The following is a 23,856-nucleotide window of genomic DNA, read 5'->3' as shown; positions in this document are numbered from 1 at the left end:
GGAGGTTTCCCAATGCCTCGCAAAGAATGGCATCTACTGGTAGATGGGTAAAACAAAAAAAAGCAGACATTATATATACCTTTGAGAATTAAGTTATTAATTACACTTTGGGTGGTGTATCAATACACCCAGTCACTACAAAGATACAGGCCTCCTTCCTAACTCATTTGCCAGAGAGGAAGGAAACTGCTCAGGGATTTTACCATGAGGCCAATGGTGACTGTAAAACAGTTAAAGAGTTTGTCTTTGATAGTAGAAAATTGAGGATGGATCAACATTTTATTTACTCCACAATACTAACCTAATTAACAGTGGGAAAAGGAAGCTTGTGCAGAATAAAACGATTCCAAAACATGCATCCTGTTTGCAACAAGGCACTAAAGTAATACTGCAGAAAATGTGGCAAAGCAATTCACTTGTTGTCCTGAATACAAAGTGTTATGTTTGGGGCAATCCCAATATAACACATTACTGAGTCCTACTCTCCATATTTTCAAGCATAGTGGTGGCTGCATCATGTATGCGTGTAATCATTAAGGACTGTGGAGTTCTTCAGGATAAAAAATTAATGGAATGGAGCTAAGAACAGGCTAAATCCTATAGGTAAACCTGGTTCAGTCTGCTTTCCACTGGGAGAGGAATTCACCTTTCAGCAGGACAATAACCTAAAACACACGGCCAAATCTATGCTGGAGTTGCTTACCAAGAAGACAGTGAATGTTTCTAGGTCAAGTTACAGTTTTGACTTAAATCTACTTGAAAATCTATGGCAAGACCTGAAGTCTAGCAATAATCAACAACATATTTGACAGAGCTTGAAGAATTTTGAAAAGAATAATGGGCAAATATTGCACAATCCAGGTGTGGAATGCCACTTAGAGACTTACCTAGAAACACTCAGCTGTAATCGCTGCCAATGGTGCTTCTACAAAGTATTGACTCTTTGATGTGAATACTTATGTAAATGAGATATTTTTGTATTTAATTTACAATAAATTTGGAAAAATGTCTAAAAACATGTTTTCACTCTGTCATTATCGGGTATTGTGTGAAGATGCGTGAGAAAAACAAACATATTTAATTAACTTTGAATTCAGGCTGTAACACAACAAAATGTGAAATATGTCAAGGGTTATGAATACTTTCTGAAGGCACTGTATATATGGAGTTTTACAAACTGTTCTTTGTCCTGTAAGCATTACATGGCAACGCTGGAATTTTGATATCAGAAGGTTGTGGGTTCACAGAACACTGTGGACAAGAGTAGTGGTGGAAAAATATTTTTTATAGTAAAAGCATTGCATGAATATATCATCATTTTTGCAGGTCAGAGAAAAAAATAGCAGTTTATAAACATTTGTGCAATTCTACGTCATATTACATATTAGCAGAATCTTTTTTAATACCACACAAATGACCAAAATCACAGGCCAAGAACGGACATAGGCCTATGTGTACATATTTTCATATTTCTCCCATGCCAAATCAGTATGTCTTGTTTGCAACAAACTGTCCCTGTTTGCAAATAATTTAATCGTAGACGTCGTTAAGCATGGTACTTTCAAAAGTTAGGCTGACCTTTCCACCCCAGACAAAGTAGGCCTACCGATGTAGAAAAATCTAAGCTTTAACTTCTGGCTACTCTTCTTCCGTGGCTTAACCCAACGAGAGACGGTCACAAGTGTTTCCATAAAAAACATATTCTATTGTACAGAAAGTGAATAGCCTAATCAATTGATAGTAACAGAATTAGATGACTTCCCAAGCAAAGTTAATTTTGGTCTCCTCTGCTATAGAAGGTTGTATCTCAGCGTCTGAATGTCAAAGAAACTATGCCCCGACGAATTGAGGCTGTTCTGAGGGAAAAAGGGGGAAGGTGTTCCTAATGTTTTGTATACACAGTGTATAGCCTAATAAGCAACTAATTCTAAAACATTGAAAAATATTGACATTTTATCAATTACAAATGACATGACCTTCCCCTAAGCTATATTAAAAAAATACTTAACCCTCCCCTTGACTGAAATTGAAAAAAGCGTAACCCTCCCCCATTTCCCTCCAGGTAACCATTCTGTACTTAATATAGTATTGAGATGGTAAAACGTGTCATTCATTAAGTTGAACATTTCCTCTTTATGACAGAATGTTACAATTTGGTGAAATCAATGTTTTTTTTCACAAATTACACATCTCAAAAGGCACCAAATTGGTGGAATGATTCCTACTGGCAACCACAGAATCAGGGTTAGAAAGGGATCTATAACCATATTAACGCCATGTTGTCTTCTGTGATATTTTGTTGTTTGTTATAGCAGTTTCTCAATATATTCCTGTGGCACACCCAGGAGGGTAAATGTTATTTTGCTTTAGTCCAGCACCAACAAACCTGATTCGACTAAGAAAGGATCATCTAGCCATATGAGCTGAATAAGGCTAATGCTGGGTTCAAACCAAACTGTGCATCCCTTTAGAGTCCCACAGGAATGGATTGAGAAACACCGGCTGGGGGTGTGCCTGGTTTGACAACACTTCATAGAACATTCCTTAATATTCTACCTGTAATGGGCTACGGCCAAACTCATACTCCTGAACATAGATGAAATCGTATAGAGCCTATGATGTAGATCTACTCAAGTCAACTATTTTCGGACAAGTTTGTCTGCCAAAAGACGGACCATTTGTGCCTTTTTTGTCAGAGAATCACCATCCGTTGTCATTCATCGGAGAACAGATGACTCCCATTGAAAAAGCAAACTGAAATTCTCAGACACAAAATCCCATTGTCGGCAGCCTTACACCTATCAGGTTCCATCAGATCTGCAGACACTGAAGGGGATCTTGGATGTTCCTGGCCATGGCTTTGTCTGTTGGGCCCATGTTATGTGTTGGGAGTTTCACTTTAAATGTATGGTGAGCTCCAAAAGTATTGGGACAGTGACACAATTTGTGTTGTTTTGGCTCTGTACTCCAGCACTTTGGATTTTAAATGATACAATGACTACGATATTAAAGTGCAGACTGTCCACTTTAACCAGAGAGAATTTTCACATTGGGTGAACCGTTTAGAAATTCCAGCACTTTTTGTACATAGTCCCCCCATTTTAGGGGACCAAAAGTATTGGGACAAAATTCACTTATATGTAGTCAAAGTATAGTATTTGGTCCCATATTCCTAGCACGCAATGATTACATCAAGCTTGTGACTCTACAAATGTGTTGGATACATTTGCTGTTTGTTTTAGATAATTTTGTGCCCAATAGAAATTCATGGTAAATATTGTCATTTTGGAGTCCCTTTTATTGTAAATAAGAATAGAATATGTTCCTAAACACCTCTACAGTCATGTTGATTCTGCCATGATTACAGACAGTCCTGAATCAATCGTGAATAATGAAAGTTAAGACGCACAAATATTATACCTCCAAGGCATGCTAACCTCTCACCATGACAGTAAGGTTAGCATTTTGCAGGGGTATGATATTTGTGCGTCTAACTTTCTTTTTGCTAGACTTTTTACTGCGGCGCCATCTGCATAGTGAAACAGAATGAGATTTCCGGTTGGTTGTACAAGGTTAAAGGGCAATTCTGCCACTTTTCAACCGCATATTCATAATCTCCAGCACCAAACCAGTGTCTACATATGTGAAAACAGCACGTTTCTATGATATGTGGTTAAAAAGATAAGGGGGAAAATGATTCTCTGTGACAACACAGGGTAGGATCGAGTTTCTATCCCAAGCGAGTGGATTTTCTTGCTACCCAAATCACCAAAAAACTCATAACTTTTCAACTTTATCTTTTTTTTCAACAAAACATAGAAATGCACCGTTTTTGCATATGTTGATGCTGGAGATAATGAAAATTAGGTTGAAAAGTGGTGGAATTGTCCTTTAACAGACATGTGCATTAAAAATCAAACTACACTAGTTTGATGATTGCTGGATTCAGTGAGTGTGTGATCAGAGCTGGGGTCAATCAAATCAAATCAAATCAATTTATATAGCCCTTCGTACATCAGCTGATATCTCAAAGTGCTGTACAGAAACCCAGCCTAAAACCCCAAACAGCAAGCAATGCAGGTGTAGAAGCACGGTGGCTAGGAAAACTCCCTAGAAAGGCCAAGGTCAATTCAGTTTTCAACTTGGTCAGATGAGAATGCGCACAATGAATAAGAGGCCGTTGTAATATTAGGAACCTTTTATTGAGAGGTTCTGGTCAAAGTATAAATCACACTACCAAGTCTTAATTTTAGGAATAAAAGGTATTTACAAGAGTTTCTCACATACATCTGAACAAAAAAATACATAAAATGATAAATAAGTTCTATGGAAAATAAAACTTGTCTTACAAAAAATATATGCATTTCTGTATACATTTTCTCACATCAGTACTAGTACATCCATACTGTACAGATTCGGTACGTATCATTTACAGCCCTGTATTGAATCATACATGTAAGCCTGGTCCAAAAACAACCCCTCGCTCTGAGCCCTTCTGTGTTGGCAGAACTGAAGTGCCTGGATAGGTATAAGGAACGTGGTAGAAGCTCCCCATAGCATACAGGCAGACTAGTTCTCTATTTAAAATAGACGCCTATCCCCTACTACCCCCTTCTGTATAGTCTAGTGTAGACTAAGGAAATTCTGTCTAGATGGGGAACCATATTGCCAAAGTACACCAATCTGGTCCTGTCAGATCTGCAAACTTCAAAGTAGGAAAGGCTAGGAGAAGACAAAGGAACCAAGGGGCTGTTTTGGGACTGAGTTGTATAGTACCTAGAGTAGGTGCTTTAAGAGAATAGTGTAGCTAAGTAGTGCACAGGTCACAACGGTTTTCATATAAAGAACCTACTACGTACATTCACTAACAAACGGAAAGTGAGCTACTTAGCGTAAATTCTTACTTTAGCCCTCTTCGGATGCTATGAAATGCATCCGTCCTCAGATCTGATGCTGGCATGACTATTGGTATTAGCTACGTGGTGGAAAATTTGCGTTTACCTACCCAACTGTGTTAGATCAGTGATTACTTCAAGGAATGGAGGAAAGAAAAGGATTTCCAAAGTTTTCAAACAGGGTTAGGTCCCAGATCTGTATGTGCTTTAGCCAATTCAACTCCTCTGTATATGTACTATGACATGACAATGATAGTATGGCTGAAGCAGCAACAGATCTGGGAGCAGACTAAGTAAGAGAGAGAAAACTACACATTCATAATAAAAAGGCTTTCTGCTGTGCGTGTGTGGTGTGTGGTTTCATGGGGTGTTTTAGGGAGTGCTGCGGCCGTGTGTCCTGGAAAGGAACTGTAGGTTTGGTCTGTGTTGTGTCCTTTACTTTTGGTCCTTTAGAGGGTGCTAGCGTCCGGCTCTCGGACTTGGAGAGAGCACCTCGACAGTCGCTGTGGTGGTGAGACTTGTCTGTCAGGGAGAGGGGCGGGGCTTGAAATGCCTCCATAGGCTTAAAGAGGTCAAAGGTTACAAGCGTCCGTGGGGGTTTGTGGTCCGAGGGGGGGCAGCTAGGGGCAGGGGGCGGTTTCTTCCTTTCCTCCTTATGGTTGACCCCTCTATCCCTCTTCCCCTCCTTCTTCACATGAGACGGTGTATTTCTAGAAGTGACAGCCTTTCCATCCTCCTCTCTCCCTGGCTTGGTGTGTGAAGTGTGTATGGATGGGTTACCCTCTTTCCCCTCCCTGTAACCATTTCTCTCCTTCTTTCCATGTGAGGGTTTATGTCCATGTGTGCTGCTCTCTCTGCCCTCCTCTCTCTCTAGCCGTGTGTGAGACTGTGTCTGTGTACTACTACCACCTCTGTCCCGGTCTCGCTCCTTTTTGATTTGAGGTTGTGTCTTTGAGGCTGTGTCTGCCTCTCTCATTCCCTTCTCCTCCCTCTGGGCGTGTTGGGATGGGTGTGTGTGTTTCCTCTCCTCATCCTCCTTTTTCCTAATGGGTGGAGATGTCTGTGTTTGTGTGGTGCTTTCCATCACACTCTCATCTTTCCCCTTCACCTTCTCTCCATCTTTCCCTCTCTCCCTTTCTCTGTCCTTATCTTTAACCCTCTCTTTCTTATCTTTCTCCCGCTCCTCTTTCACTTTCTCCTTCTCTTTCATCCTCTCCACTTTCTCCTTCTCTTTCACCCTCTCCTTATCTTTCACCCTCTCCTCTTTCTCCCTCTCTTTTCCATCTTTCTCCAAATCTTTCCCCTTCCCTTTCTTGACTGGTGGTGTTTGTGTGGCTGTGCTACCATCCTTTCCCCTCTCTCTTTCTTTCTGGACTTGTGGAGGTGTCCTGTGGTGTCTTTCTTCCTCCTCTCTCTTTATCCCAGCATGCTGTGATGCCTTCGAGAGTTCCATATCTTCTCCATCTCTCTCTCCCTCCATCTGCACTTGTGGTGCCATCTGTGTGGATGTGCTGACATCTCTTGCTCCTTTTCTCTCCATCTTTTCGATCTTGTGATGCTCGTCAACCTCCTTTCTCTCCTTGACTTCCAGTAGTGTCTCTGTGAGTGGGTTTCCTTCCACTCTCTCCTCCTTGACCAAAGGTGATGTCAGTGTAGGTGTACAGCCTCCTCTCTCCCCTCCCTTCTCTTCCTCTGTGTCGTCTTCCTCCTTGCAAACTAGTGGCGGCTCCAGTACGGGTGTTCGTTCTCCTCCCTCTTCCTCAGTCTTCACCTGCGTCCGTGGCTGTGTAAGAGTGTCCTCCTCTTTCCCCCACTCCTCCTCACTCTCCTCTGTTTCTTCCTCCTCCTCCTCTATGACTTGACTTGTTGCCCTTGTAGAAGTACAGCTCTCTTCCTCCCTCTCTTGGTCCAGGTGGTATTGTCTGAGGCGGATGTGCCAGGCCAGGCTGCAGACAGCAGACACAGTCTTGAACTGGTGCACCACTCCCCTGGGGATGAAGTAGATGTCGTCGTGGTAGAGTTGGATACGGGCGTAGCGGATGCCCTCTCTCCTTAGCTGGTTCAGCTTGGCATCATCTATCCACTGCACACACTACGGAGGGGGAGAGTGGGAGGAAAGGAGAATGGGAGGGAGAGGAGAGTAGGAGGGAGGAGAGGAGAATGGGAGGAGGGAGAGGAAAAGGCAGTAGAGGAGATCATTTTGTTGGTTAAAGCCACCATTCACACACAATCATTGGTTAATAATCTGTTCTGAGGATCCATGTAGAATCCATTGATCTCAGACGTACCTGTGAGAGGGGTGGTTCGTACAGGTCTAGCTGGAGCCTCTGGACCACCTCTGGGAAATCTCCAGCGTGGAAACACACCACGTCTTTGGTTACCCTGGCAGGAGCATCACTACAGAGAGAGAGAGACAGTGGAGAGGGAGAGACTGTCATAAAGAGGAACTCCGGTGTGTACAGGTAGGGAAGGGGGTTAGGTCAGGGCAACAGAGACCAGATGTGTACCCACCCCTCTCCGCAGCGCACGGCCTTGAGCACCCCCACGGCGGCGGTGGTCTGTCTCTCGAAGCCCTGTCCGATGTGGTCGGCGTGGGCTCTGGTCCGGTCCTCAAATAGCATCTCCCTGGGCTCGCTGGCCCGTGGCAGGTACTGCAGGTTCTTGATCTCATTGGTCGACCTGGAACAGAGGGAAATGTAAATGCATTTTTAAAGTAAAAGCTAAATGCCATAGGATGTGGCATGAGGATACCACAGACTGCTTCATTAAATTGAATGTCTTATGTCATGTTGGTGGCTTGCTGCAATGACTTGGTTCTTGTCCCTAGCAAACTTAGACCTACAGCAATCTTCTCACAATGGTGGACAAACAACCATGCCAAACTAAACCAAGCAATGTACCTCTTTCTCTTGAAGGGGGACTTTGGAATGTCAGCCACAGGGATCATCTGTTCCCCTGGTCTGACCCACATGATGGGTCCGTCGTCACTCTCTGTGGGGCTCCGCAGGCGCAGGCTGGAGAACGTGCCCCAGGGCAGGGTACGCTGGGACCACACACATAAGCTTATTTACTGGTATATATTTATTTCTGTTATTTCAGTTTATTTTATGTGCAAATAAACAAAAGTATAATACCACAGTGCTGATGAAATTACACAAACACTCTCTCAGACACACACTCTAAACCAACCTCTAGGAAGGGAGATTCCTCCAGCATGTTGATGAACTCGGGGAAGTAGTCTCCCACCTCCTCGTCTACGGCCCCCACCAGGCTGACCTGCCGCATGGCCCCAGCACGGTACGTCCCCTGGGAGTAGGTACGCTTCACCTGGCGGCAGAGACACGGGAGAAACAGGTTAGAATATTTTTGCATTACCATGATTATGTAGCTTGTGACATTCTGCTTCATAAAAGGCAAAAATATCTTTAAAAAAAAACTTAGCTGCTGACATGAAAAATATTTTGGGATTGTATCAACAGTGGCCTAATAAAAAAAAATACCAAAAGATAGTTTGAGTGCATTTTCCCTTGAAGACAGAGGCTATAAGTTAGATGCATATTGACCAATCATTCATTAGCTAAATACACTGCTCAAAAAACACTTAAACAACACAATGTAACTCCAAGTCAATCACACTTCTGTGAAATCAAACTGTCCACTTAGGAAGCAACACTGATTGACAATAGACAACAGGTGGAAATTATAGGCATTTAGCAAGACACCCCCAATAAAGGAGTGGTTCTGCAGGTGGGGACCACAGACCACTTCTCAGTTCCTATGCTTCCTGGCTGATGTTTTGGTCACTTTTGAATGCTGATTGGTGCTTTCACTCTAGTGGTAGCATGAGACAGAGTCTACAACCCACACAAGTGGCTCAGGTAGTGCAGCTCATCCAGGATGGCACATCAATGCGAGATGTGGCAAGAAGGTTTGCTGTGTCTCTCAGCGTAGTGACCAGAGCATAGAGGCGCTACCAGGAGACAGGCCAGTACATCAGGAGACGTGGAGGAGGCCGTAGGAGGGCAACAACCCAGCAGCAGGACCGCTACCTCCGCCTTTGTGCAAGGAGGAGCAGGAGGAGCACTGCCAGAGCCCTGCAAAATGACCTCCAGCAGGCCACAAATGTACATGTGTCTGCTCAAACGGTCAGAAACAGACTCCATGAGGGTGGTATGAGGGCCCTGAGCACGTTACTTCAGTGTGCAAGGCAATGGAAATTAATGTCACAACAACAATACCACACAGGTGGGCATAATTTCAAATTCACAGTCAGTATTGGCCCAATCAAGAGATCCCAGCAGAGGGAGCTGTGGGGGAAACATGAGAATCAAATAAAAGACAGACAATTTATTTCTATTATGTCATTACCTAAATGTTCAGCCTATTTATAACCTACCACAAAAAAACAAGAAAAATGACTCTCCTCATTAAGGCCTGCTGGGGCAAGAGTGGCCAAGCGGTCTATCCAATGTCTCTCTTTGGACAAGTAATTTATCTTTATCCCTATGCACCGAATACAACCTTACCGTGAAATGCTTGCAGTTCAAGAAATAGAGTTAAGAAAATACTTAATAAACGGAAGTTTTTAAAAAAGGAATCAGAAAATTACATAACAATAACGAGGCTATATACAGTGGGGAGCGGTACCGAGTCAATGTGCGGGGGTACAGGTTAGTTGAGGTAATTTGTAAAGTGACTATGCATAGATAATAGACAGCTAGTAGCAGCAGTGTAAAACGCATGACCAATGCATGACCAAAGCCGAGGTCACTGTGTAATATGTGGCAATGTCTATTACTCACTTCCTTGATCGACCTTGAAATAGGACTGTAGGTGGAGGGGGATTCCTTTGACGTGGTTGCAATATGCATTCCACTCATTTTGTCTTACTCTCTTTTAGAGGTCGACCGAACATGATTTTTCAACGCCGATACCGATTATTGGAGGACCCAAAAAAAAGCCGATACCGATTAATCGGACGATTTTTATTTATTTATTTGTAATAATGACAATTACAACAATACTGAATGAACACTTATTTTAACTTAATATAATACATCAATACAATCAATTTAGCCTCAAGTAAATAATGAAACATGTTCAATTTGGTTAAAATAATGCAAAAACAAAGTGTTGGAGAAGAAAGTAAAAGTGCAATATGTGCTATGTAAGAAAGCTAACGTTTCAGTTCCTTGCTCAGAACATATGAAAGCTGGTGGTTCCTTTTAACATGAGTCTTCAATATTCCCAGGTAAGAAGTTTTAGGTTGTAGTTATTATAGGAATTATAGGACTATTTGCCTCTATACCATTTGTATTTCATTAACCTTTGACTATTGGATGTTTTTATAGGCACTTTAGTATTGCCAGTGTAACAGTATAGCTTCCGTCCCTCTCCTCGCTCCTCCCTGGGCTCAAACCAGCAACACAACGACAACAGCCACCATCGAAGCAGCGTTACCCATGCAGAGCAAGGGGAACAACTACTAGAAGGCTCAGAGCGAGTGACGTTTGAAACGCTATTAGCGGGCACTAACTAGCTAGCCATTTCACTTCGGTTACACCAGCTTCATCTCGGGAGTTGACAGGCTTGAAGTCATAAACAGCGCAATGCTTGACGCACAACGAAGAGCTGGCAAAACGCACAAAAGTGCTGTTTGAATGAATGTTTACGCGCCTGCTTCTGCCTACCACCGCTCAGTCAGATACTTGTATGCTTAGTCAGATTATATGCAACGCAGGACACGCTAGATAATATCTAGTAATATCATCAACCATGTTTAGTTAACTAGTGATTATGATTGATTGTTTTTTATAAGATAAGTTTAATGCTAGCTAGCAACTTACAGTGCCTTGCGAAAGTATTCGGCCCCCTTGAACTTTGTGACCTTTTGCCACATTTCAGGCTTCAAACAAAGATATAAAACTGTATTTTTTTGTGAAGAAACAACAACAAGTGGGACACAATCATGAAGTGGAACAACATTTATTGGATATTTCAAACTTTTTTAACAAATCAAAAACTGAAAAATTGGGCGTGCAAAATTATTCAGCCCCCTTAAGTTAATACTTTGTAGCGCCACCTTTTGCTGTGATTACAGCTGTAAGTCGCTTGGGGTATGTCTCTATCAGTTTTGCACATCGAGACACTGAAATTTTTTCCCATTCCTCCTTGCAAAATAGCTCGAGCTCAGTGAGGTTGGATGGAGAGCATTTGTGAACAGCAGTTTTCAGTTCTTTCCACAGATTCTCGATTGGATTCAGGTCTGGACTTTGACTTGGCCATTCTAACACCTGGATATGTTTATTTTTTAACCATTCCATTGTAGATGTTGCTTTATGTTTTGGATCATTGTCTTGTTGGAAGACAAATCTCCGTCCCAGTCTCAGGTCTTTTGCAGACTCCATCAGGTTTTCTTCCAGAATGGTCCTGTATTTGGCTCCATCCATCTTCCCATCAATTTTAACCATCTTCCCTGTCTCCGCTGAAGAAAAGCAGGCCCAAACCATGATGCTGCCACCACCATGTTTGACAGTGGGGATGGTGTGTTCAGCTGTGTTGCTTTTACGCCAAACATAACGTTTTGCATTGTTGCCAAAAAGTTCAATTTTGGTTTCATCTGACCAGAGCACCTTCTTCCACATGTTTGGTGTGTCTCCCAGGTGGCTTGTGGCAAACTTTAAACAACACTTTTTATGGATATCTTTAAGAAATGGCTTTCTTCTTGCCACTCTTCCATAAAGGCCAGATTTGTGCAATATGCAACTGATTGTTGTCCTATGGACAGAGTCTCCCACCTCAGCTGTAGATCTCTGCAGTTCATCCAGAGTGATCATGGGCCTCTTGGCTGCATCTCTGATCAGTCTTCTCCTTGTATGAGCTGAAAGTTTAGAGGGACGGCCAGGTCTGATACTCCTTCCATTTCAATATTATCGCTTGCACGGTGCTCCTTGGGATGTTTAAAGCTCGTCATTCAGGATTGATTTAACATGCCCCGTTCACGTGAACAGTACACACAACTGCTTTAAAAAAAATATCAAATCAACCTTCAGGCTTCAGAGCAAAACACAGCACGCATCTGTCTTGTCTATCTTTTCACTGCAACTCTGCATCGAGATTTAGGGAATTACTACTTTAAAAAGTAACAGCGGTAGTAAAACTGTATGTCACACTATGATGGTTAAACTTTGCAATTGATCCGCGGTTCACATGCATGCTAAACCGTGGGGGGGTGATCCGTACGGATCAACTACGGTCCGTTACACCACTAATAGTCACTTTAATAACTTTACCTACATGTACATATTACTTCAACTAACCGGTGCCTCCGCACATACTCTGTACCCCTATATAGTCTCACTATTGTTATTTTACTGCTGCTCTTTAATTACTTGTTACTTAGATTTCTTATTCTTATCCATATATTTTTTAACTGCATTGTTGGTTAAGGGTTCATAAGTAAGCATTTCACTGTTTTATCCGGCACATGTGACGAATAAAATTTGATTTGATTTGACATATAGTTGCAAGAAAAGGTTTGTGAACCCTTTGGAATTACCTGGATTTCTGCATTGATTACTCAAAATGTGGTCTGATCATCTAAGTCACAATAATAGACAAACACAATATGACTAAACTAATAACACACAAATAGTTGTACTTTTCACATTTCTATTGAAGACATTGAGTAATTATTCACAATGCAGAATGGAAAAAGTGAGTGAACCTCTGTGTTAACGACTTCTCCAAAAGCTATTTGGAGTCAGGTGTTTCAATTAAGATGAGATTGGAGGTGTGGGTTGCACAGGTGCCCTGCCCTTTAAAATAAAGGCACACAAAGCCTGGTTACTGACAAATCTGTTCTTCTCCAGAAAGATTGGTTAGTGTGAACCATGCCTCCATCCCAACAACATTATAGAGATGCACGAAGCTGAAAAGGGTTACAAAAGCATTGCTAAAGACCTTGGTCAACATCATTCCACGGTAAGACAAATTGTCTACAAATGGAAAAGATTTAGGACTGTTGCTACTCTACCTAGGAGTGGGTCTCCTGCAAAGATCACTCCAAGAGCAAAAAAAGGCAATCATGAAAGACGTGAGAAATAACCAAAGGGTAACAGAAAAAGACTTTCAGAAAACTCTATAACAATGGAAATCTGTGTTCATGTGTCCACTATCAGAAAAACATTGAACAACAATGGTGTTCATGAAAGGCCACAACGAAGGAAACCACTGCTGTCTAAAAAAAGACATTGCGGCACGTCTCAGGTTTGCCCAAGACCGACCACCTAGATGTTTCACAACACTTCTGGGAAAATGTGCTGTGGACAGATGAGAAAAAAATTGAACTTTTTGGGAAAAAGCCACAAAGCTATGTGTGGAGGAAAAAGGGCATTGCACACCAACACCTCATCCCAACTGTGAAGCATGGTGGAGGGAGCATCATGGTTTGGGGCTGCTTTGCTGCCTCAGGGCCTGGACCCCTTGCAATTATTGAGGGAACAATGAATTCAAAAGTGTATCAATACATTTTATAGGAGAATGTCAGGGGAGCAGTATATGACTTCAAGCTTAAGAGAGGTTGGGTGATGCAACAACACAATGACCCAAAGCACAAAAGTAAATCAACTAAAGAATGGCTGAAAATTTGTGTTTTGGAATGGCCAAGTTAGAGTCCTGACCTTAACCCAATTGAAATGCTGTGGCGTGACCTGAAGAGGGCTGTGCAATAAAGACAACCCAGAAATATTGATGAACTGAAACAGATTTGAGGGTAGGAATTAGAAACGCACAATATATCAGTGAACATATCGGAATTGGCCGATATTAACTAAAAATGCCAACATTGATATCGGCACAATGTCTAGTTAAATCAAATCAAATCAAATCAAATTTTATTTGTCACATACACATGGTTAGCAGATGTTAATGCGAGTGTAGCGAAATGCTTGTGCTTCTAGTTCCGACAATGCAGTAATAACAAGTAATCTAACTAACAATTCCAAAACTACTGTCTTGTACACAGTGTAAGGGGATAAAGAATATGTACATAAGGATATATGAATGAGTGATGGTACAGAGCAGCATAGGCAAGATACAGTAGATGGTATCGGGTACAGTATGTACAAATGAGATGAGTATGTAAACAAAGTGGCATAGTATAGTATAAAGTGGCTAGTGATACATGTATTACATAAGGATACAGTCGATGATATAGAGTACAGTATATACGTATGCATATGAGATGAATAATGTAGGGTAAGTAACATTTATATAAGGTAGCATTGTTTAAAGTGGCTAGTGATATATTTACATCATTTCCCATCAATTCCCATTATTAAAGTGGCTGGAGTTGAGTCAGTGTCAGTGTGTTGGCAGCAGCCACTCAGTGTTAGTGGTGGCTGTTTAACAGTCTGATGGCCTTGAGATAGAAGCTGTTTTTCAGTCTCTCGGTCCCAGCTTTGATGCACCTGTACTGACCTCGCCTTCTGGATGATAGCGGGGTGAACAGGCAGTGGCTCGGGTGGTTGATGTCCTTGATGATCTTTATGGCCTTCCTGTGACATCGGGTGGTGTAGGTGTCCTGGAGGGCAGGTAGTTTGCCCCCGGTGATGCGTTGTGCAGACCTCACTACCCTCTGGAGAGCCTTACGGTTGAGGGCGGTGCAGTTGCCATACCAGGCGGTGATACAGCCCGCCAGGATGCTCTCGATTGTGCATCTGTAGAAGTTTGTGAGTGCTTTTGGTGACAAGCCGAATTTCTTCAGCCTCCTGAGGTTGAAGAGGCGCTGCTGCGCCTTCTTCACGATGCTGTCTGTGTGAGTGGACCAATTCAGTTTGTCTGTGATGTGTATGCCGAGGAACTTAAAACTTGCTACCCTCTCCACTACTGTTCCATCGATGTGGATAGGGGGGTGTTCCCTCTGCTGTTTCCTGAAGTCCACAATCATCTCCTTAGTTTTGTTGACGTTAAGTGTGAGGTTGTTTTCCTGACACCACACTCCGAGGGCCCTCACCTCCTCCCTGTAGGCCGTCTCATCGTTGTTGGTAATCAAGCCTACCACTGTTGTGTCGTCCGCAAACTTGATGATTGAGTTGGAGGCGTGCGTGGCCACGCAGTCGTGGGTGAACAGGGAGTACAGGAGAGGGCTCAGAACGCAACCTTGTGGGGCCCCAGTGTTGAGGATCAGCGGGGAGGAGATGTTGTTGCCTACCCTCACCACCTGGGGGCGGCCCGTCAGGAAGTCCAGTACCCAGTTGCACAGGGCGGGGTCGAGACCCAGGGTCTCGAGCTTGATGACGAGCTTGGAGGGTACTATGGTGTTGAATGCCGAGCTGTAGTCGATGAACAGCATTCTCACATAGGTATTCCTCTTGTCCAGATGGGTTAGGGCAGTGTGCAGTGTGGTTGAGATTGCATCGTCTGTGGACCTATTTGGGCGGTAAGCAAATTGGAGTGGGTCTAGGGTGTCAGGTAGGGTGGAGGTGATATGGTCCTTGACTAGTCTCTCAAAGCACTTCATGATGACGGATGTGAGTGCTACGGGGCGGTAGTCATTTAGCTCAGTTACCTTAGCTTTCTTGGGAACAGGAACAATGGTGGCCCTCTTGAAGCATGTGGGAACAGCAGACTGGTATAGGGATTGATTGAATATGTCCGTAAACACACCGGCCAGCTGGTCTGCGCATGCTCTGAGGGCGCGGCTGGGGATGCCATCTGGGCCTGCAGCCTTGCGAGGGTTAACACGTTTAAATGTCTTACTCACCTCGGCTGCAGTGAAGGAGAGACCGCATGTTTTCGTTGCAGGCCGTGTCAGTGGCACTGTATTGTCCTCAAAGCGGGCAAAAAAGTTATTTAGTCTGCCTGGGAGCAAGACATCCTGGTCCGTGACTGGGCTGGGTTTCTTCCTGTAGTCCGTGATTGACTGTAGACCCTGCCACATGCCTCTTGTGTCTGAGCCGTTGAATTGAGATTCTACTTTGTCTCTGTACTGGCGCTTAGCTTGTTTGATAGCCTTGCGGAGGGAATAGCTGCACTGTTTGTATTCGGTCATGTTACCAGACACCTTGCCCTGATTAAAAGCAGTGGTTCGCGCTTTCAGTTTCACACGAATGCTGCCATCAATCCACGGTTTCTGGTTAGGGAATGTTTTAATCGTTGCTATGGGAACGACATCTTCAACGCACGTTCTAATGAACTCGCACACCGAATCAGCGTATTCGTCAATGTTGTTATCTGACGCAATACGAAACATCTCCCAGTCCACGTGATGGAAGCAGTCTTGGAGTGTGGAGTCAGCTTGGTCGGACCAGCGTTGGACAGACCTCAGCGTGGGAGCCTCTTGTTTTAGTTTCTGTCTGTAGGCAGGGATCAACAAAATGGAGTCGTGGTCAGCTTTTCCGAAAGGGGGGCGGGGCAGGGCCTTATATGCGTCGCGGAAGTTAGAGTAACAATGGTCCAAGGTCTTTCCTCCCCTGGTTGCGCAATCGATATGCTGATAAAATTTGGGGAGTCTTGTTTTCAGATTAGCCTTGTTAAAATCCCCAGCTACAATGAATGCAGCCTCCGGATAAATTGTTTCCAGTTTGCAGAGAGTTAAATAAAGTTTGTTCAGAGCCATCGATGTGTCTGCTTGGGGGGGGATATATACGGCTGTGATTATAATCGAAGAGAATTCTCTTGGTAGATAATGCGGTCTACATTTGATTGTGAGGAATTCTAAATCAGGTGAACAGAAGGATTTGAGTTCCTGTATGTTTCTTTCATCGCACCATGTCACGTTAGTCATAAGGCATACGCCCCCGCCCCTCTTTTTACCAGAAAGATGTTTTTTCCTGTCTGCGCGATGCGTGGAGAAACCTGTTGGCTGCACCGCTTCGGATAGCGTCTCTCCAGTAAGCCACGTTTCCGTGAAGCAAAGAACGTTACAGTCTCTGATGTCCCTCTGGAATGCTACCCTTGCTCGGATTTCATCAACCTTGTTGTCAAGAGACTGGACATTGGCAAGAAGAATGCTAGGGAGTGGTGCGCGCTGTGCCCGTCTCCGGAGTCTGACCAGAAGACCGCCTCGTTTCCCTCTCTTTCGGAGTCGTTTTTTTGGGTCGCTGCATAGGATCCACTCCGTTGTCCTGTTTGTAAGGCAGAACACAGGATCCGCGTCGCGAAAAACATATTCTTGGTCGTACTGATGGTGAGTTGATGCTGATCTTATATTCAGTAGTTCTTCTCGACTGTATGTAATGAAACCTAAGATGACCTGGGGTACTAATGTAAGAAATAACACGTAAAAAAACAAAAAACTGCATAGTTTCCTAGGAACGCGAAGCGAGGCGGCCATCTCTGTCGGCGCCGGAAGTAAACGCTGATGTGAAAAACCAATGTCAAAGGAGCATACCTATATAACGTAACATGACGTAATGACATCACGTAAAACACAGCATTCCTAACCTAGCCCACGTTTGCTGTGTGGATCGAGCAGTCATTTGTGGGTGATGTTGGTTTTCACGACTAGTTGAGCACCGGTACATACTAACGTTACCAAGTGCACTATTGTTCAGATGTTGCCCTACCGGAGTTACACAGTAATAGCGCCACTGCTATTTGCTTCACGACATACTATGGAACGCCGTTTGGGTCTTTGCGTGTCAAAAAAGATATGACAAATAACACTATTTGACAATAACACTATTTGACGCGTTAAATAAGCTTTTAATTTGACACGTCAAATAACACAGATTGTGTGTTCTGAATTTGCATGTGCAAGCCAAGCGCAACCACTACTATCAGTAGCACTGTCAAAGCTGTACAAAAAAGTCTGCAAACAAGCAAACACCGGCCACGAACGATGTGTTTACAATACCGCGTTGGTAATAAAGCATAATTTCTTCGACCACAACTTCTGGGGTAGCTAGCTTTATTTAGCTTGGTACCTAGCTAACACCAATACAACCAGCCTGAAAACAACGACCAGCAAAACCTGCAGTCATTTTCACTATTCTTAGCAATGACATAGGAATCCTTGTGAGTAAATATTAGCTAGGTATCCACTTGTTGTTCACCTATTGAAATTTGACTTTAGTTCATGAAAATGAATAGCTAGCCAGCTACTTAACCTTGTAGCCCAAAGCTAACGTTATAAGCAGCCAGCTAGCTTCATCTGGCTAGTGAGGCTCGACCTGACCAGGTCATGTGTTGTGAAGCTAACCAGAAGAAGAATTAGGCATAATAGCGCAATTTGCACTCTGCCTTTCAAAATACAAGTACCTGTTTGAAAGTGATGCAGAAGGTTACAATTAGTGGAATCATGCCATATTTATACTAGATAACGTTAAACAAGGTAGGAATGTGAAGCAATAAAATTGGGTATCAGTCTACTCAGTGACACCAACAGAACACAACTGTGAAGAGTTCACGCAAATATTAGCGTTGTAGCTCTTATCGCGGAACTGTGACTGTGTGAAATCACCTCCCCAGTAAGCCTATTGTGTGTATTGACATTCATATTGCACTGTACAGCTTTACCTAAGGATTGGGGATCAATGAAAAGGGGTAACAGTCTACTCAATACCCAAGCTATTTTTTCCCAACGTCATCCTCAGAGTTATCAGACTTCAAAACATCCACGCAGTATTGTTTTTCCTCTGGAATAGTGTTCAACAGAACAAGTTGACAATAAATGTGTTTCAATTCACAGTTGTTTCAGGGCCCCACAATAAGAGCTATGATGCTAATGTTCTCTGGGTGTCACTGAGTAGACTGATACCCCATGTCATTGATCCACAATCCATAGGTAAAAAGTACAGTGAAATAAGTATGCCCCACAATGCAATTCTAAAGTATAATAGATTGTGTGATTTCAACAGATTGTCAAATTAGCAAATTATTGTCTTAGCATGATCTATTCAATTATGGCATAATTCTACTATTTGTGTTCATTTGCATCACTGTCAATGACACTTTTAATTTGAAGGCTAACCTCAAAGTCCACTATTGTGGCTAATCCTTATTGTGGCTAGCGTCACATAGATGGGTCCCACCACCATTAATCAAATAAGAACTGTCTTATTAATGAGGGTTATTTTAGATGACACCTAGCTATATAGCTATAGTGTGTGTAACCTTCATTTAACTAGGCAAGTCAGTTAAGAACAAATTCTTATTTACAATGACGGCCTACCCCAGCCAAACCTGGACGACGCTGGGCCAATTGTATGCCGCCCTATGGGACTCCCAATCACGTCCGGATGTGATACAGCCTGGAATAGAACCAGGGACTGTAGTGATGCCTCTTGCACTGAGATGCAGTGCCTTAGACCGCTGCATCTGTGTGTGTCAACTATTTAACTGTACTAGAACGCTTGAAAGGGCGCAAAAATTGTAAATATCGGTATTGGATTTTTTGGCAAGGAAAATATCGGATATCTGTTTCGTCCAAAAATGTCATATTGGTGCATCACTAGTAGGAATGATTCAAAATTCCTCCTCAACGTTGTGCAAATCCTATAAGCAGCTACAGGAAACATTTGGTGGAGGTTGTTATTAAAGGAAGATCTACAAGTTACTAAATTCAAGGGTTCACTTTTTCCAGTCTGCACTGTGAATGATTACTCAATGTCTTCAATAAGAATGTGTGTGTCATTAGTTTAGTCAGATTGTGTTTGTCTATTATTGTGACTTGGATGAAGATCAGACCACATTTTATGAGTAATCAATGCAGAAATCCAGGTAATTCCAAAGGGTTCAAACTTTTTCTTGCAGCTGTAGGTTGTAATATGGTTATGGGTCAGGGGGGCTTGGCTTCCCCAGTGATTTTACCCACTCACAGCTACTGCCTATTTGTTGTTTATCAACTACGTGGAAATTCCCACACCCAATTTGTGAATAAGTACAAGTAGCCTTTGTCATTCTTCGGAGGTGAAACCTAAACTCGCTAGGACAGGAAATGACATTGAAATAGCAGCAGGAACTTCCTCTGGAGGGTACTTTAAAACCCTTAGACTAAAATGTGTGCCCCCGCGGAAATCTAATTAACATAAAAGAAATAAATCCATCTGTTTAAGCTAGAAATATCCGTTTCGTTTTTGCATAGGCTGTGTCTCAATCCATCACATCCGCTGATATCGCCCTTCTGTATCTGCAGTGAAAGGTGGCAGAGCCAGAGTGGTGTTTGTCAGATCATGAGACATCCCGAAAACTGGTCTTCTCACGAAAACGTCTGTAGAGTTCAAACGGGTTGGCCTACAAACTATTATGAAAACACTACTGAAAGATGAGACTCATGAATAGGATGGTGCTCTCCGTTTTGCACAAGATTCATCTGAAGGTACCATACCAGTATGGAGATTGTTTAGTGCCTAAAATAAGGGGATAAATACATGTACAATAAAAATTGTTTCCTGATCTTCATTTATCTCAGATATAGGAAAGACACTTCAGAATAAACTTCCTTTTGATTTTTTGGGGGACTATCGGTTGTTCCATATAGTAAATCAGCCATTCAATGAGTTTCTATTGGCTGATCGCAATAATACCAAATTCAATGTTTCATGCAACCATTTATTTTTTAAACAATTTTTTTATATACCTTAAGGGGTCTTAAAATTCAAAATCAAATAGCAAAATAATCGTTGGTATCACAATCTTAAAACAATTCCATATGTTAGCTTAGAACCACCCCCGGTTTAGACAGGGCTTAGATTCTAGAGGGTTATTAAACACTGCCCTCTCACCATTCGGTTTACAAATCTCCACTGACCTCACAAATCAACAATCTTTAACCTCTCACCAGCCTTACCTCAGGAGGCCTGACGCCACATGCAAATACAAACAGGAAAACACCTCAAATGCGCAATTTGATTATGTTCTTGTTTGTCATGTGTAAGCCCAGTCCCACAGTCATCCAACCACTATTACTCAGGCTTTATTTTGGAGGTTACATTTACAACTGTACTTTTTAAAGCCCAATTTAACTCATGCTTCTCTGCCAGATATCACTGAGTTGGTACATGCCACTGTAATGATAAAAGCTTTGTTTACCTAACCCGGTGTACATCTCATGCAGACGTGTGATAGTGTCTGCTAGTAGAGACAACTCTGAAACCTGTGCAAGCTCTGTAACAAAACAAACTGCTGCCGTGTGTTTATTCTTAATTGTAAAACTGGAACTTGGAGGGAATGACCTCGTAAGGTTAAAACGTGAGGAACTCAACCATCTGTGGTCATGCAGATGTGCTACTTTTTATCATGTAATTGATCAAGGGAATTCATCTACCCATACATTAATATTGAGAAAATGTTTTGAATAAATAATTAATTCATACCAGCAACATCTAGCAGTAGCAAGTGTCTGTCTTATGCCCCAATTCACATAGCTAATGGCAATTGAAGCCCACTAATAATCCTTTAACACGCTGCAATGTTTGTTCACATGATAGAATCACATTAAGTAGTAAGTGATAGCCTTTCATCTTCAGCATCGCTGAATGCTCAACCATGTGTGGTCTCACATAGAGAGCAGTAGACCTTTCAAACTATCTGCAGGGAGGAAGGAAACAGGGTTGCTAGGATACAGGACTAAGAGTCCCTGGTCGAGGGGAAATATAAATGCAGATTCTGAAAGTAAACAAAAACACAGAGAAGAGTGAAGGAGTCACTATCAGAACCTACTGAAGAGTCAAGTAGTCACACTAGCAAAACCTACTTAAGAGTCAAGGTGTCACACTAGCAGAGCCTAGTGAAGAGTCAATGATTTACATTAGTAGAACCTAGGGAAGAGTCATGCACTTCAAAGTCACACATATACATCAGCACCAGTGTGTGTAAGTGGCTGGTACTGAGGTGGTGATTCTTTAGGATGATAAAAATATAAAGCATTCTCATCCATCCACTGACCTGAGTGTGAAAGTTGGCCATGGTGGTGGTCTCTATATCCTTCTTCCCGAGCACCTCCATCTTGACCGGCGCATTGGGGAACTTGTAGGAGAAGTAGTCCAGAAAGTCTGGTAGGTAGGAGGCTGCTCCATGGATGATGCCCATGACGTAGTGGGCCGCTTCAGCTTGGTCCTCGCTGAATGACAGGGTGACAAATTCCTGGGCGAAGCGCTGCATCTCGGCCGGGGAGAGACAAGCCAGCTGCTGGCAGTAGGCGTGGGCCACCGAGGCTCCTCCGTTGGCCTGCTGCTCCACGTGGATCAGACGGCCAAACTCCAGCCCTGACATGCCCTGGGACTGGGCACTGTGGAGGGGGGAGCCGTAGCCCAACCTCTCCCTGACCATGGAGGTAGTGGAGGTGGACACGGAGGTAGTAGTGGTGGTGCTGGAAGGATCCTGATGGGGACTTGGGAAGGTGTGAAAGAAACTGTTATTGGTGTTGTAGTTACTCCTGTCTGGTGTGTTGAGCAGGTCCGGCAGGTCCACAGACATACCAGAACACACCGTCTGACTGGAGCGGTGGTACATCTTGGGACGGCTGCGTCTTTCCCTCTCGCAGTCTTTGTGCTTCTTTTTCTTCTTTTTCTTTAGCTTTTTCAAGAGGAGCTCGTCCTCCGAGTTGACTTTTGGCTTTTCTGTTGATTCTGCAAGGAAGAGAAGACAGTGTAAACCAACAGGTGTAAATAAGATGTGTGCATGACCTACCTACTTCACAGCTTTTGGCTCAATTTATTATGAGGGAAGCTAAAACAGTGTGAACACCTGCCAACTTGGCATTGAATCTCCATGATTTCACCATTATTTATTTGTATATTTATTTTTAATCCATACCGTTCAGGGGAGATTTCACCTCTCCATTCTCCCTCTCATTCGCAACCATAACTTGGTGGTTCTTCTTCTCCCTGTCCCTCTCTTTATCACTCTCCTTTTTCTTCTCTCTCTCATCTTTGCCAGTGTGGTCTAAAATACAGAAATTGAATACAGTTTAAGTAACAAACACATTGATTCTGAACCATCAACATTTAATTAAACTTAATCTCAACTGTAGGCCTTTCTGTCAATCAGTGGTATTATAATCTACTGGGCCTAGTAGCATTATGTAGGCCTACTGTACAGTAGCACTGCTTAACTAATCCTATCAGCTGGCTTTAGTTATTTCAAACCTAGTTTTCATGACTTTTTACATTCCATCTGTGATTCAAAAGACTGACAATGTTGACCCTACCACACGCTGTATCACCGTTCTCCGTCTTTGTATGGCAACTCCCAGGGTTCACTTTCTCCATGAGTGAACTCTGCGTTTTAGCGCTCTTCTCCTTTTCCTTGTGGCGTTTCTCATTCGGTTTCTTCACTTTCGCAGGAGAGGCGAGAAAGTTGCTGATCTTGAAGATCTTTCGTGTGAGAGCTGGCGCGGTGGAGTTGCTCGGCTTGGCCGGGCCGAAACTCCATTTCGCTGGGCTTCCATAACTCTGCTTCCCGTTGTGTTTTTCCCCTGCACACACTAAGTCCCCGTTCAATTTATTGTGTTTCAAACTCTTCTCCTCGATTCGGACTTTCTTTGGCGGTGGAGGGTAGACATCATTGGTAGACTGTAGTCGACTCTCTGGCGGTATTTTGGGTACCAAGGGGTTTGGGGGATTTGTTTTGCCATTAGCTGAGAAATGCATGGAACCTACGGACTCGGCCATCTTGGAAGTTTCTATTTTTTACACTCACACGTAGCTGCTGCGTGACTGAGAGACAGGGGAGGGGCGGTCCCTTGTGTAGTACGTCAGAAGACAAGAAGCGGGGGGTGAAAACAGTAAACACTGTTGTTTACATGTTGCAAGCGGGAAAATCGAGCTATCATTTATACAATTTACACTATGCACAATGTAAGTCAACTACATTCTTACAATGCATTTATATAATGGACATTGTCACTGTAACGGTATTTCAATGTGAGAGATAGTGAAATAAATGAGGACATTAGAATATTTTTTAAAATAACTAGGCAAGTCTGTTAAGAACAAATTCTTATTTACAATGACAG

The 23,856-nt window shown here is 43.0% G+C and overlaps 1 protein-coding gene across 2 annotated transcripts; it reads right to left on the bottom strand.

Annotated features, from left to right (window-relative positions):
- Positions 1-4,183: 4,183 nt before the first annotated feature.
- LOC110502077 (lysine-specific demethylase RSBN1L) lies at positions 4,184-23,639 on the bottom strand. Of its 2 annotated transcripts, none has more exons than XM_036956097.1 (8): positions 23,050-23,639; positions 22,656-22,784; positions 21,786-22,468; positions 8,085-8,222; positions 7,796-7,938; positions 7,407-7,574; positions 7,184-7,292; positions 4,184-6,987 (listed from the first exon to the last, which is right to left on the bottom strand). In XM_036956097.1, the coding sequence occupies exons 1-8, from the start codon at positions 23,510-23,512 to the stop codon at positions 5,212-5,214; spliced, it is 3,609 nt and encodes a 1,202-aa protein (XP_036811992.1). In that variant the 5' UTR covers positions 23,513-23,639; the 3' UTR covers positions 4,184-5,211. The 2 variants fall into 2 exon arrangements, with proteins under 2 accessions (XP_036811992.1, XP_036811994.1); XM_036956099.2 differs by having other exon boundaries at positions 23,065-23,544.
- Positions 23,640-23,856: the final 217 nt, after the last annotated feature.

This window comes from Oncorhynchus mykiss, chromosome 2, assembly GCF_057628025.1.
Source record: "Oncorhynchus mykiss isolate SJ-2025 chromosome 2, ASM5762802v1, whole genome shotgun sequence".
Lineage (NCBI taxonomy): Eukaryota > Metazoa > Chordata > Actinopteri > Salmoniformes > Salmonidae > Oncorhynchus > Oncorhynchus mykiss.
This window is presented reverse-complemented; position numbering and strand designations above follow the sequence as displayed.

Excerpts from the sequence above, each read along its gene's own strand:
- LOC110502077 (XM_036956097.1), bottom strand. The coding sequence starts at position 23,512 with ATGGCCGAGTCCGTAGGTTCCATGCATTTCTCAGCTAATGGCAAAACA. Across the intron at positions 22,785-23,049 it reads GAACGGTGATACAGCGTGTG|ACCACACTGGCAAAGATGAG; the intron begins GTAGGGTCAACA and ends TCTGTATTTTAG. Across the intron at positions 7,293-7,406 it reads GCCGTGCGCTGCGGAGAGGG|TGATGCTCCTGCCAGGGTAA; the intron begins GTGGGTACACAT and ends CTCTCTCTGTAG.